The sequence below is a fragment of the Candoia aspera genome, chromosome 8, assembly GCF_035149785.1.
Source record: "Candoia aspera isolate rCanAsp1 chromosome 8, rCanAsp1.hap2, whole genome shotgun sequence".
NCBI classification, from domain to species: Eukaryota; Metazoa; Chordata; class Lepidosauria; order Squamata; family Boidae; genus Candoia; species Candoia aspera.
In genome coordinates this window covers 18286529-18302380 of record NC_086160.1, presented here as the reverse complement: position 1 = coordinate 18302380, position 15852 = coordinate 18286529, and the positions used below count along the sequence as shown (strand labels likewise).

The 15852-nt window shown below is 38.8% G+C and overlaps 1 protein-coding gene across 3 annotated transcripts in view; it reads left to right on the top strand.

Moving 5' to 3' along the window:
• Positions 1–15852, top strand: part of DLC1 (DLC1 Rho GTPase activating protein) — a 283634-nt gene that overhangs the window by 250609 nt on the left and 17173 nt on the right. For all 3 annotated transcript variants that reach the window (XM_063310381.1, XM_063310382.1, XM_063310383.1), the window contains one exon: positions 11839–11902. In XM_063310381.1, the coding sequence (XP_063166451.1) occupies positions 11839–11902 (64 nt within the window). The remainder of the gene's footprint in view (positions 1–11838; positions 11903–15852) is intronic.

The following is a 15852-nucleotide window of genomic DNA, read 5'->3' as shown; positions in this document are numbered from 1 at the left end:
ATTTATGAAATTGTTTTACTGTATTTGTAAGATTTGGTTGAGAACTCTGATAATCTGACCAGAGTTGCACAGCAAATGGGTGGCCATATAAACTGAAATAATTAATAAATAAATAATATCAATAAAACATATGTCATCTGCATATAACACTTTGTTTTTATTTCCAGCCTTCTTAATACCCCAAATGCCCTTTTAATATTAAACAAGCCAACAGTTCCAAAGTCAAATTAAATAAAATAAGGTCTAAATGACCTCCTTGAGGAGCTCTAGAAAACAGCTTGGTCAGCAAAAAAATAATTGATTGCATGCGATAATGTTGAAACATTCTGAGATTTATGTGTTCTCACTTGAAATTTCATGAGGTTTGGCAACTTTGCAAAAGTTCACCCACTTAACAGATAAATGAAAATGGCTGCTTCAGGTTTCTGGCTTGTTTGATAATGATTGTCTTTTTTGTTTGCATTTTTTTAAATATTGGAGACATCACATGCAGAGCATGGTCTCTGTTGGTGGATCTTCCATCTATATGTGACAACATGTGGTTGCAAGGTCTCCGCTATATTTATTCCCAAGACCACAGTAAATTGCTTGTGATGGACCATCACTCCCAGCTTATCAGAGAAACTAATATCAGATGCAGAGTATTAATAACAGAGTCAGAATTTTCACTGTTGAACAGCCAGCTATTTCTTTGTTTGATCCAATTATGGATTATGGGTCAATTTGCCTGAGACCAAATGGGCATGATTTCCATTATTTGTGCATTCTAATAATTTGGTTCCAAATATTTAGTTCACTGTCAAGTGTCTATGAGTATGTACTGTTACTGAAGCCTCAAGGATCAATGTTGTCCTCTTTGCCTATCTATTTGGCTGCATTTTCAATAAGACTTTTTACTGTGGACAATTCAACAATGTTCTCTTGCTTGGTGGTGAAGTGCTATATGAAACATATCTCAAATTTATATTTTCCTTGTTCCATTGTGAAGAAAATAAGCTGTATTTTTTATATAAACAAATAAGGCATTTTCAGAATTTAAATTACTAACTCTAAAAATTGTAGTTTTGGTGACAACTTAAACACATCAGACTGGAGAGCTCTGTACCCTTCAGGTTCATTTCCTGTCTACTCAGTTTCATTTCAGTGTGCCTCTTCCCCTCCCCCCGCTTTTTTTTTTGTCTCCAATAATCCTCAGGGAGCATTTGCTGCATATGTTAGGTGCTCATAAAGCATTGGTCCTCAATCTTGATCAGATTTGTCAGTTTCAAAGACTATTTATATGTTATGGAGGTGATAAGAAAGGACTTGCAGTTTCCAGTCAACAAGTAGCTAAGTGGGTGATGGAAACCATTACTCTTCCCTATGCCTTGGCAAAGCAGCTGTCGCTGAATTTATTTGGGCACATTCCATGAGGGCAATGTTAACATTCATGGCTGTGCTCTACAAAATTTCAGTTCCAACTGATGACATTTCTTAAGCACAATTATGTGGATTTTGAAGCCAGAACAGATGCTTCCTTTGGTTGGGCCGTTTTGTCCTTGTTGGCATAAATCGCCATTCATCCCTCAACCATTAAGTAGGATTGCTTTTTGTCCATACGTGTAATAGAGACCATGATGAGGGACAGGCAGCTAACCTGTAACTGTGGTTCTTCAGGTGGTTATATATGCATTGACACAATCCATTCACGTCTCTTCTGCAAGTGCCTACCCTGGCAAGTACATTGAATTCTATCATTTACTGTCCTGGTTGATGGAAACTAAAGAAAAGTGAGTGGAGTGTCAGAGGGTGCTGGAAAGCGTTTGGCCTGAGAGATCAGAAAAATCACACGCCAGGCATTTCTATAAAAATAAATGTATTTACAGAAAGCACAAAAACATATTTTTAAGCTGTACATTCACACACGCTCAGAGAGGACTGAACTGAGAGGCTGCAAAAGCGAAATTAAATAAGCCCAGGCAAGCTGCCCTCCCCCAGGCAATGCAGCTATTAACACCCAAACTGAGGACAATTAAGTTCGACCTCTTCACCTGCCGATACTTAAGAAAGTACTCAATTACCATGGTAACCTAATGGCTTGGTCCATGCAAAAACAAAGAAATGCCAACACTCCCCTTTGTTTTGCTAAGGGTTAAGAGACAAACCAATTTTTTTTGTCAACTCTGTATGTCTTGGTAGAGCAAGAGGTTTGGTTAAAATATCAGCAATCATGTCTTTTGATTCACAATATTTTAACATTATTTCTCCTTTGGCTATCATGTCTTTGATATATTGATATATAATATCTATATGTTTTGTCCTATTCTTGCAGGCTTCAGATTTTGCCATTGCAATGCAAGCTTGATTATCCTCATAAACAGTTATAGGCTGGTGCACTTCCATGCCTGTGTCTTTTAACAACTGTTTAAACCATATAACCTGGTTACAGGTTTGTGCTAGAGAATAAAACTCTGCTTCTGCAGTGGAAAGAACAACAAGTGTTTCCTTTCTAGAATGCCAGCCTAAGCTTGACCCAGCAAATTGAATTAAAATCCCAGAAGTGGGTTTCCTGTCACTGACATCTGCTCTCCAGTCAGAATCGGCAAAAGCCTGCAATTTCTCTGTTCCACAGGCATTTAGCTTTAGGCAAGAATTCTTTGTTCCTTGCAAATACCTCATTAACCTCTTCAATGCTGCTTTTCCAGTAGATGTAGGCTTCTCTACCTGTCTACTTAAAATGGCCACAGAATTTGAGATATCTGGGCAAGAGTGATTTGCAATGTACAGTAAACTTCCAATTGCAGATCTGTATTTCTCTGCCTCAGTTAATTGAGTTTCTCCTATTTCTTTCTGAGAATCTGGTATCATAGGAGTAGAGACTGGTTTACAGTCTTGCATGTTAAAATCCTCTAGGAGCTTTTGAATTTTACTACGTTGGATTAACGTAGCTATCGAAAGCTACCATCTTTCTCTCTGTTTATTTCCCAGCCTAGGTAATTTGTTACTGTTCCAAGGCTTTTTAATATGAAATGGCTTTTCATGCAGGCTTCAAAATCATGCCTTTGTTTTTTTGTTGATGTGAACAGCAGCAAATCATTAACATAAATGTGCAGATACATACAGCCTTGTTTGTCTTTCTTCACATATACACATGGATCTGCTTTTCCTTTTTTCAAAACCAAAATTCTGTAGTTTTTCATCTAATTTTTGGTTCCAGGATCTAGCAGCCTGTTTTAATCCATAGATTGATTTCTGCAGTTCACAGACCAGATTGTCCACTTTTTCATAGCCAGGAGGTTGCTGCATGTATAATTTGTGGTCTAAATCACCATAGAGAAAAGCAGTTTGAATGTCAGAGTGGTGAACTGACATTCCTTTGAGTGCAGCAATTTTTAACAGTAATCTAATTGATTCACCTTTAGTAACTGGTGCAAAAATCTTGTCAAAGTCTAAATCTTTCCTTTGAGTGAACCCTTTTGCAACTAACCTTGCTTTATATTTTTGGACTTTTCAGCATCCCTTTTCAGTTTGAAAACCCACCTACAACCTAGGCAGTGTTCATTGGGAGGTAGATTTATCAGTTTCCATGTTTTATTTTCTTTCAAGGATGTTAATTCTTGTTGCATGGCAGAATGCCAATTTTGTGCAATCTCAGGTGGTAAAGCATTTACTTGTTCTAAGGACTCAGGTTCTGTGAATATGTGAAAAGCCTTTACTGTTTCAGCCTGAAAACGTGATGGAGGAACACCTTTATTATTCCTCTGAGACCTGCAAGGTAATACAGGGTTTAAGTTTTGACTTCTATCACTTTCCTGAAAAGCATGTCTCATCAGACAGATCTTCAGTTTGCTTTTCTGGCTTACTGTCCTCATCAGGCAAAAGATCACCATCAGCAAGTCCTTGCTTTTCTGTTATTGTTAGATCAACTGGAGAGCTAGAATTTAATCTCCCCCAGTTTTGCTCAGCAAAAGAAGCACTTTTGCTAATTATTAATTTCTCTCCCACTATGAACCTGTAGCTCCTTTGTCTTTGTTCACAGACAACAAAGATGGCTTTCTTTGCTGTGGGGCCTCCTTTCCTTCTCTGTTGTTTTGGTATATGAACCCATGCAGTGCTACCAAACACACTAAGATGGTTTACCTTTGGTTTCACACCATAAAACAAGTGGAATGGAGTGTCCTGAATCACAGAATTATACAATCTGTTTTGTACATAACAGGCAATAGATATTGATTCTGCCCAATACTTAAAAGATAAATGTGAATCCTTAAGCATGCATTCCATCGCATTTTGCAAGGTTCTGCCCTTTCTTTCAGCAACACCATTTTGCTGAGGGGTGTAAGGGTTAGAAAGAATTTGTTCTATCCCCTTTTCTGCTAGGAACCTTTTGAATTTATGAGAAAGGTACTCTCCTCCTCTATCACATTGGAGTGCAGATACAGGCCTAGGGAATTTTCCATTTGCCCATGTCACAAAACCTTTAAATTTCTCAAATGCCTCATCTTTATGTTTTAAGATGTAGATAAATGTGTATCTTGAGAAATCATCAATGATGGTCATTGCATACCTTGCTTGTCCAAGACTTGGAGCAAAAGGAACAATAATGTCAGAGTGTACAATTTCCAAAGGTCTGGTTGTAACTTTGTCACTGTGCTTACTCACAGGAGCTTTTGCATTCTTTGCAAACTACACAGTCTAAGTATTTATCACAGGGTTTTATCTTTAGGTCAGCACACAGCTGTGGCATTTGTGCTATATACTTGAAATTAGCATGACCAAATCTCCTGTGCATCAGGTGTACACATTGGTCATGATACAGAGTGTTGCCAACTGCAGCCTTGCAGCTTGTCTTCCTTGCATTTTGCAAAATGTACAAGGAGTCTTTTAAAATACCAGTAGCACACAATTTCCCATTTTTACATATCTCACAACCATTTTTCTTAAATGTTATGATATACCCTGTTGCAGCTAATTGTGCCACAGATAAAAGGTTTGACTGTAGATTTGGAACATACAACACACCTTTTACAGTTTCTCCCAAGCAGGATAAATACAAGTCACCTTGTCCCATAATTTTGGTCACAGACCCATCAGCCAAAGATACACTTGTTTGTTTTAGACAGTGATACAAAAGAGCTTTTACAATTACATAAATGACAATTGGCCCCAGAATCTAACACCCATACATCAGAATTACCCTTCTCAGCAACCTGTGCAATTTGGGTTCTCTGAAGAGCCTTCTGTGTTGTCCTTGTGTTCTTCTTCTCTGTCTTTCTACTCTTGGGTCTCAAGGCATAGTCTTTCTGCAAATGTCCAGCTGAACCACAAGTGAAGCATCGCTGGCTGGCTAGCGCTGTGGCCTCAGCTTCCTTTCCCTTCTTTTCCCTTGTTTTCTGGTACTGGAGCTTTCCAGAAGAGATGGGGGGGATCTTTGCTCTCTCTTCTCCCATTCAGCGAGTAAGCTCTGTGTAACATATGATGGGGTGAGGTCTGCTTCAGGCATAGCCTCCAGGTTACAAATCAGCGTGTCCCACATTTCATTCAGTGAGGACAGGAGGATATAGGATTTTGTGAGAGGTGTAAATTCCATTCCTCTCTCCTGCAACTCAACAAACAGCTGCTGAATATAATGCAGGTGCTCAGGAAGGCTATCTCCTTCTGCAAGGTAGGCTTTGTACAGCTTTTTTGTCAGGGTAACTTTACTCCCTGTTGCCTTTACATACAAGTCTCTCAAAGCGTCCCAAAGTTGCTTTGCAGACTGCATGCCTCTCACGTGCACTAGCTGATTATCCTCAACTCCCAGGATAATGGTGACTCTAGCCCACTCATCCTGTCTAAGCCATTCAGCACTGGGATTTTGGGGGGTTTGCTCACCAATTGGCAGCCAAAGATTCTCTCTGCGAAGATACATCTCCATCTTCAGAGCCCAATTCAAGTAGTTGGTCTCTGATAGGTGCTCCAGAGGCATCGCTGAGGGCTGGGAGGTAGCCATGGCTTCTTCCTTCTTTTGCAAGTCACCTCAGCTGGCTTCTTTGTCCTGTAGACTGGCAGCAGCTGGAAAAATCTCCAGGCAGCTCCAAAGAAAATCTTCACAGATCTTTGCTACCTCCCTTTAAAAATGTGCATGAGGTGTGGAGCTGATCTCTCTGCTCTCTCTGGACTGGGCCCATAACCTGTCAGAGTGTGCTGGAAAGTGTTTGGCCTGAGAGATCAGAAAAATCACACACCAGGCATTTCTATAAAAATAAATTTATTTATAGAAAGCACAAAAACATATTTTCAAGCTGTGCATTCACACATGCTCAGAGAGGAATGAGCTGAGAGGCTGCAAAAGCGAAACTAAACAAGCCCAGGCAAGCTGCCCTCCCTCAGGCAATGCAGCTGTTAACACCCAAACTGAGGACAATTAAGTACGACCTCTTCACCCTGCCGATACTTAAGAAAGTACTCAATTACCATGGTAACCTAGTGGCTTGGTCTGGGCAAAAAACAAAGAAATGCCAACATGGAGTGCCTCAAAATTAATTCAGTGTGTTGACCTTTCCACCAAAACCTGACTCAGGTATGGAAAGTTCTTATGAAGGCCCTCAGCAAGTATGAAACCAATAAGTGTGAATGCACAGTTGAACACTTGACGAACCACTTTTATACTGTTACAGGTAAGCAACCTGTTCATTCCCACACTAAACCTTTACTGTTGTAAATAAGATGCTTGCTTCTTGCACTGATACATGCAATCTTTTCTAACAGAAACTTTGATACAATGTGAAGAAAACCAGGTTGAAGGCCATTATTTACATGACAGGCTGCTCTCCACAAGCATCACTGCCAGTATCCTCTTTGTACCGAAAAGGATAGAAATTGTTTGTGCAGTGTAATGTTATCAGAAAGGAACATGGTTTAAATTCTAATCTGCCAAATGTGTTTTAGGCTACTTAATTTATAAAGTGTGTGTGTTTCAAGTTCTCTAGAGAGCAGCTGAGAGTGTTATCTTCAAAGGTATATGATGTCTACAGGCGCCATGATACTCAGATGACTGTAGTAATTTCTGTACCTGTTGTAATGGAAATCCACTGTACAGGAGTCCTGTCTTCTCTTTGTGTGGTGGCATTAGAAAGGTATAATCAGAGGGCAAAGACTGATGTAAAACATTCCATAGCCAGTTTTGACTCTGCCTGCTTATGCTCACTGGCTGGAGAGAGTTAACAAGTTGCATCCTGACTTTTTGAAGTGGGACACTACGTATTCCCTTTTCTTTGTGCCCCTTCTTTTCAGCCTCCAATTTTCTCCAACCATTATTACAGACAGGTGGTGACCCCATTTCTTACCATTTAGAGCCAGGAAATACACTAAAACCGTATGGCAAGCCCTACAGAACTTTAAAAATTAAGGTACCACCCCATAATAAAAAGAGCATTAGTTTAACTTTCCCAGTTTGCTGTGCACAGAAAATGACGATGCAGTTTAGCTGTGGTGAAACAAAAAATAAACTGGGGTTTTTATTATTATGGTTTAAAAATCCATTATGAATTCTCCTTAGTTCTTTAGGCTGTCATTCTGAAATAACTGCCTAAGTTATTAGCAACTCACTTTGGTTTAGGAATAATTGTATAACTCAGTTTTTGCAATGCTACACAATTATCAGGGATCAAGACCAAAGGGAATCGGTGCTTATCAATTTAAACTGATCTGAGGAATGATTAATATATTACAATGCTGTTTAAATTGTGGGAGGGGGAATTCTTCATTCAAAATAACTGCTACATAGAAGTATGCAGATGATCTTGTACAACCAGGCTGGATAATGAATATGGGAATTGGGTTGAAGATTCTGTGAATGTTAAATAGTAATAATTTCAAGTGGCTCAAACTAGAAAGCTGAGCCTTGTTGGAAAATAACCAAGTTGGTCAGTTTTCTTAGCTTCTACCATGGCTGCAAAGCAGACATGATTCTTCAAGTCTCCATATCTAGATGTCCTCCAGATGTTTGGTACTGCATCTGCCACAATCCCTTGCCCTTATCCATGTTTCAAGGTACTAACGTGAAGCGAACCCTCAAATATATAGGTAGTGTCACATTGCCTACCCTTATAGTATTTTTTCCATAAGATAGCAAACTCTTCCACCTGATGGATTTTTCACACAAAAAAATCTGTTATGAAACTGAGATGAATTTCTACAGAACAAAATAAATCAGAATTCTAAAATAAGTAGTATCTCTCCTGAGTGGTGATGGAGGTTATATAGTCATACTTGTGAATATTTTTAAGTTTACCCACAGATGTTTGTTGAATTTTTCAAAATCCTCTTAAAAGCTGATCTATATTTTCATTCTCACAGTCAGACAAATTTTAAACGGACATTGATAATTCTATTATTCAGATTTCTGAGGTGGTGATTAGATTCCTGCTTACCTAAGAATAAGATCCATTTTGAATAGGCATAATTATTTATTCATTCCATACATTTATATCCCATTCTTAAGAAATAGGTTGTTACACAGTGGCATAGCATATATAAAAAGCACATATAAAACAAGCACATATAACAAATGAGTCTTATCAGAATTGAGGAAATGGAGAACTATAGATCTGTTTGGATGCCTTTCAGAATCTCTAGTATTGGACATGCACCTAGTATCTTTCAGCTAACACACTGATTTTTCCATTTTTATTAAATCCAACTTAGTGTCTGCCCTTCTAACAAGTAATCGTTGCTTGCAAATGCCAGCAGTATTGACTGCCTCGTATGCACTATACACAATTTAAACTGAGAACTTAAGAATTCTGTTTTGAAAACTATAACCTACCTGGGAACGAGCCTCAATGACTTCACTGGGACTCAGTTCTGAAAAGACAAGAGAAGTCAGCTAATGTTCTTTGACTAAATCCTTTGAACTGGAACATTCATGATACTCTTATAATGTGATTGTTAAAAAAAAAAATCCTTATTATTTTGTGTTCTTTTTTCTTACTTAGTCCTGCATATTATCTTCTCTGTCTTCCTGTTAAATGTTTTTACTACTTACCTTTTATTTTTAAAGAAACCTTTGTGGGAATTGTCTTTAGAGTATCTGTACTTTTCTGGCTCATTTGCACAACTGTCTTGTTTTTAAAAAGGGTGCCTTCTAAAACAGATTATCTTTTGGAATCAAATACTCCCTTATCAGGCTGACCGGAAACTTGTTTCTCCAACAGATCAAAGTGGTTGGACTTGTTAAATGCAACAGGCTGGAATTAGATAAACTTGAATAGAGACGTAATATTGTAAAATGTGCATATGTTTATTATTTTAAAGCAATGTGGAAATCCAGGTTTACCAGAGATCATTTGTTTGCACAGGAAGGTTGGAGGAGCAGTGTTAATTATCTGAAGTTAATTACAATGCAATAATAAAATGTTACTTTCTCTTTATATTGGAAACATATGGCTTATTTTTAATTTCCTTTCCATACATTGAATTAATGTAAACTATTCAGAAGTTAGTTTAGAAGAAGTTAGCGACTTGCAATCTTCCCCACAGCTTCCCCATTGACTTTGCTTGTGAGAAGCTGGCAGGGAAGGTTGCAAATGGTGATCATATGACTGCAGGACGCTGCAGCCATCATAAGTGCAAGCTGGTTGCCTAGCCCCTGGATTGCGATCACATGACTGCGGGGGTGCTGGGACGGCCGGAACTTCAAGCACTGGCCATAAGTACCACTTGTGCAGCACCGTCATAACTTTGAACATTGAATGAGTGGTTGTTAACTGAGGACTACCTGTAGTAGTAATAGTAACAATAATAATATAAAATAATAGTATTTTTTAGGAGGTGGGTCAAATGAAAGTTGTAATATAATACTTGATTATGTTTCAAGTCCTTGGCCTACTTAGGACTTTGTGCTAAACTATTTTGCAGTGACAAGAAGGAATTCAAAAGCTTTTGCTTTTATTTATTATTAACCACAGCTATTCATTTTGTCTGAACCTAATCTGTGATTCGTCTAACTGTAGTTTAGGGAAATAGGCCAACCCAAACTACTCTTTTCAAGTTGCTTTTTTCAGTACATCAGAATTAAGATTAACCACAGTTTGTTTAATAGTTGTGCTAGAAAATAGTATTATTCACATACATATGTACAGAATGTATTATTTATCGTACCCATTGAAGTCAGATCTCCAGGAAATATATGGTTAAAAGACTCAGTGGCCTATCTGGATAGATACAATGTACGGATGTAACACAGAGACAGAGATGTGAAGCTGCATACATGATGTAAGTTGGTATGAGAAAATGTCCAACCTTGGGGGGGAAAGTGGTTTTGCTTTCCTTTCTTTTCAGAAATTAGCAGAGGTATCCTGGGGCTATAATGAAAACAATTATTTTAGACAATATAATACATAATATAAAGAACAATATACATGACTGATGTGTAGAAAATGAGATTTCCTCTTTGAGGTTTCAGCTTTGTTGACATAGGACAGAAAATGAAAGCTGGCCAGTAGGCTGTGCCCCACGGACGAGAGCTGATTGAAAGTATTTCCATACTATGTGATGTGGCCAAAAAAAAGTAGTGTCTCTGTCTTGCCAACAAGTTGTTATATGTGAATATAAGTTGTATTGATGATAAATTATGATTTTGGTACTTTTGAGATTTCAGTTAACAAAGGAACTTACTCTTTGGTTGTTAGAAAAGTAAAATATTTTTTTCTTGATGATTCAGTGTGTAATCAAGCAAATGTATATTGGTTCATGTGAAATACACAACCAAATATGGAGAGCCAATATTTTGGTCTAGTGGTTAAGGCAATATGCTAGAAACCAGGAGACGTTGAGTTCTAGTCCTGCCTTGGGCATGAAAGGCACCTGGATGACCTTGGACCAGTCACTCTTTCTCAGCCCAACCCACTTCACAGGGTTGTTGTTGTGGGGAAAATAGGAGGAGGAAGGAGTAATAGGTATGTTTGCTGCCTTGAGTTATTTATAAAAATAACAAAGGCAGGATAGAGGGTAGGTAGGTAGGTAGGTAGGTGGATGGATGGATGGATGGATGGATGGATGGATAGAATTGTGGGGTTCAGTAGCCGCCCAACTACTTTTTCTTCCAGAATGTATCCTTCCAGCTTTCTTGATGGGAAAAAGAAGCGGGTTCCTAAAAAAGTAAATAGTGCAGATCAGGTGTATCTGTGGCCATGTAAAATCAATTGTGTAGCGTTCTTCATGTGGCAGAGGGCTGGGATTTATTTACAGTGCAGCGTAAATAAAATTCTCTGGGCCTGGATTTCTATAGGCCTAGCATAACGTTGGCTGAATAGCAGTAACAATTCCCCATGTGCCCAAATCCACCTGAAGGGCAGAATGCATAATAACAACTCACAGTTCAGTGTAATTCTTTTTCAATCTCACTTAATACCGTAAGAAACTAGGTTAGACACAGGTTCCTTATCCCAAAGTATTTTATTATCATTATGAATATAAAATGCAGCATTCCTGAACTGTTCAGTCTCTGGAAGGCACTAGTAGTTTTCCACTATGGGAACAAGAACCTTGTATTACCACATTACAGTTACCCCAATTTAGTGACCTCTGGTTAAACAAGCTCTCCTTTATGGTTTTGACTCACAAGGAGCTGATTTAGCAAAGGTGCTTCTGTTTCTGGCCTCTCTGTGCCGCCCCCTCCACATAATCTGGTATCCAGCTGATGTAGCATGGAGTTAATTAAACATGAGTGTTATTTTTGAGGTTCTTCTTTCACTCATTTCTATGTAAATAAGCTTAGCGAGAGCATCTCCAATAATCCTTTAGTCAGAAGAGGAGGTAGCACAGAAGGACATGTTTACTTTTAATTGTGTTTGTGTTTTTTTATTTCCTCTATAGGCGTTTAAATACTTTAAACAAGTGTGCAATGATGAAACTAGAAATCAGTACACGTAGGAAACGGGTAAGTGTGTTTGACAAAGCTATTGCAATAGTGTAAATAATTGATGGGAATGACCCTGATAAATGTTCTTGTAAGCCAGAACTGTATGTGTTGACATAGAAGTAAGCCCCATTGATCTCCTTTGCAATCTCATGCCGAAATCCTAAAACCACCTACCAGGGGAGGGTCCTAATGAGACTTCCTTCAAGTCCTCATTCATCAGATTATATTGTTAATTATTTTTATATAGAGTTAATATGGTTCACGTGCCAAAATCAACCTCTTTGGTCAGGCTTGTATTTTTGAAATATCAATATGGGTTTGAATAAGATTGTTTTTTCAAGGTGACACAAAAGGGTATTCTTCTAGCTTTCATCTCAGTGAAAATAGCTTGTGACAAGGGATCATAAAGATCAGTTAAGGCACAATTTGGTTCCAAAATCTGTGTGAAGTTTTGTTCTTCATTTCCATAACAGAAGGGCTGCAGGAGTTGGCAGTGGGTAGAATATTAGCATTTTCTTTTTACAAACATTTACGGTGATGGCTACTTTTGTTTTATTTTGCACAGGCTTATGTTCAGCAGTTGTTAAACTACACCAGCAAAGTTTTATTCTGCCCAAATAGAGATAATAGTTAAAACTGAACAGAATGAATGTTACTCATTAATGTGCCTGATAAAATCTGTTATGAAAAGTCTTTTTCCTGCTACTGTTATTCAGTTTTTCTACATGCTAACTGGGCAGAGTATAAAGTAGTCTGACCTTCAGTATGAAACTTTTTGGTACTAGAATGGCAACTGGTATTTACAAATCTTGTTGTAAAATACTGCTTTCCCACCTGTTGTTGATGGAGAACTGCTGCATTCTAAATTAGCAGCCCTCTCTGCCAAGAACTAGTTCTGTTAATGCTTGCATTTGATAGTAACTGGGGGCAGCTTCAGACATGACAATCTTTGATAGATATCTGAGGTATAGTTGCATCCATTTTCAGCCGCAGCTGTTCTGGTTTTAAAGGAATTGTTGTTTTTCCTGATAGCAGTTTTTCCATAGTTCCAAACTGGCACACTTCACAGGACGTTCTGTTGCTGGCACAGTCAGGTTGACTATTGGCCACTTTTGGATAATACAGACATGCCCCCTCCCATCTGGTCCCTGGGAATTATCTTTCAGGGCCATTCTGGTTTAGGCAACAGGAAAGTCCTCTTCTTTCAAACCCCACTTTCCCTCTGTCTTGGCTAGATCTCTGTGCCAATCTCTGACTTGGACACTGGATCTGCCAAACAGCAGCAGACCATCAGGGGAGGTGGAAAGAGGGCTGTGCAGTAAGAGAACTGGTTCCCTTTCTGCTACTACACCATGTCTTTCGGACATTGTTCAGGCTGCTTTGGAATACAGTTTAGTGCTCTTCTGGAGGGACATTAGGCCCTTGTCCAAAGGGAAGCCAACTATCTGCTGATAGAGCTAGAGCTGGGCTCCCTCTGAATGCGCTCACACAAAACACTTGTGCAAAATGTGTGAAAACCTCATGGTCTGACCATCTGTCAGAACTCATCTCCTTCCCTGGCCCCATTCCACATTTAGGGGAGTGGTTTGTGATTGTTTTGTAAGAGAGGAGGGAAACAAAGCCAGGGTAATCCACCTGTCTCTGTCCTTAATGGGTCGTATGCACCATAAATGAGGGCAGCACCATTTGTCAGTCTCATCCTTTCACTGTGTAGGTATTTCCAATGGGGGCAATGAAGTTCATGCAGGTCTTGGGGATAATACCAACTTTGCCCTAAGGAAAGGCCCAACCCATCCATCCACATAGCCGCCCACCCCCCACCCCCCACGCCTTAGGAAAAAACTCTGTTATATGTAAATGGAAAGCCAAGCTTATCAATTGTAGAGAGTGGTGCTCTGATTTTCTAGTTTAAAAGTAATCAGATCATCATGTTTTAAACTTCTTTCTTTTGTCACTCTATAAATAAATAATTGGGGCTGAGAGGGGGTTACCTGGAATGTAATGTTGATAGTTTCCCAACTGTGTCTGCTTCTCAAAACCCATGAAAATACTTTTAAATGCCTTCCTTGAAGCTTGAAAAGACCCCTTTTATATTGTTATGGGGAAAAAAGAAGATGGGGAAAGGCCTCAAGGCCTTAGCCTTCAACAGTCTCTCCTTGGTCTCGTTAATCACACTTGGAAGACCTTTAAGGTGAGTAAGGAGTTAAGCTGCTACAATTTGAACACCTCATAACTCTAGTGTAGCAAATAAGCAGAGGAAAACTATCAACAGCGACTAATGTTGGAGAAACCTGCTTTTACTGGTTTGAGGAGAATGTTTTACACATGCCCTAATTTTTCACTGATCTCAGTGGTATCCAGTATGACTAATGGAACATCTGCTGATCCTTGGGATGGCGGGTAAATAATAGGATGCACGTTTTAGCTCACCATTTTAGTATCCCCAAATGTATTCTGAGCTACAGCAGTTAAAGGTTGGCTAGCCAGCAGAGCCAGGGAGGCCACCAGATTGGGGAAGACTGACTGAGTTCCTTTCATTTTATAAAAAGATTCTATATGTCAAATACCTATTTACTTATACACACACACTTTAAAAATGGCTTTCCTTTGCCCAAATTGTATCACCATCAGAAAAGAAATAGAGCAGACCTTCTAACCAACTAGCAACTTTAGGTTAGTATAGATACCAGAATGGTGGGATGATGTATTGGTCATGTTGGCTTAAAGGGCTGGGAATTGATTTGTTTGAAAAGTTTGGAGAAAACACAATTCCCTCTTCATCACCCCTGTAGACTTGCTTGTGCAGAATGATGCCATTTGACATTTACTCTCAAGTGAGCTTGAATATGGTTTGCTGGATTAATTAGATCCAAGTTACTGAGATGAAAAGCCAAGATATATGGGCTCCGCAATCACATACATGGGACAGCCTCAAAGATGTTCTTTGCAGTTCTGTAGAAACTTCAGAAATATTACTGTTTCTGGATAGATTAGACCTGGAAATGCCCTTCCTGCATCCATCCAAAGAGAGACAGAAACTGGATGAAATAAACGTGTAGATTTTTATTTTCTTTTATTTATTTCTATTCAGCTTTGAAGTAGTAACCTTTGGGTGGTTTTATGGTATAAAATAAAAACTAAAATTTCAGAAATAACCATTAAAAGTCTGTAATACTTTGCAAATAGATAAAACAAAACCCAGTATATGCTTAAGGTGAATTGTTGCCAGTTTTTTCTGGGGGGAAACCTCTCAAGTCTTTCAAAAAGAAATTCAAGGCAGTTTCCTTAGTCAAATGCCTACAATAAAACCAAATCCCCAAAATGAATTAGAGAACAATAATAAAGCAAAGAAATTCTAACATCAACGAAGTCACCTACTCATACATACCAAGAAGGAGGGAGGGAGGGAGAGAGGGAGGGAAGGACTCTTAATGTATTCATAAGAAGAGGAAAGATGTTTTAATGAGAAATCACACTGGACCAAACCCATAAAATCATCAAGGTCAGATCAGGACATTCAACAGGATAGAAATCACTGCCTGATCCCACCCTTCATCTCCATACTTCGTTGCCATCTACTAGATTTCAACCAAAGAAACTGGTATGGGGCTCAGGTGATGAACAGAAGCCATATTGCAAGAGCCTATTGAAGATGGTATGAATATGGTTATATTAGATTGATTGTATATTTTATGGAATTTATCGTGAGAAATTTTGTTATATGGAAGAAGGGAGGGAGGGCAGCTAGCCAGCCATCCCTTAAGGCAGTGTTTCTCAACCTTGGCAACTTTAAGATGTCTAGACGTCAACTCCCAGAATTTCCCAGCCAGCCATGCTGGCTGGGGAATTCTGGGAGGTGTAGTCCACACATCTTAAAGTTGCTAAGGTTGAGAAACACTGCCTAAAGGTATATAGGTCACATACCAGGGGGGGGATTATTTATTTATTTATTTTATTTTATTTTCTTA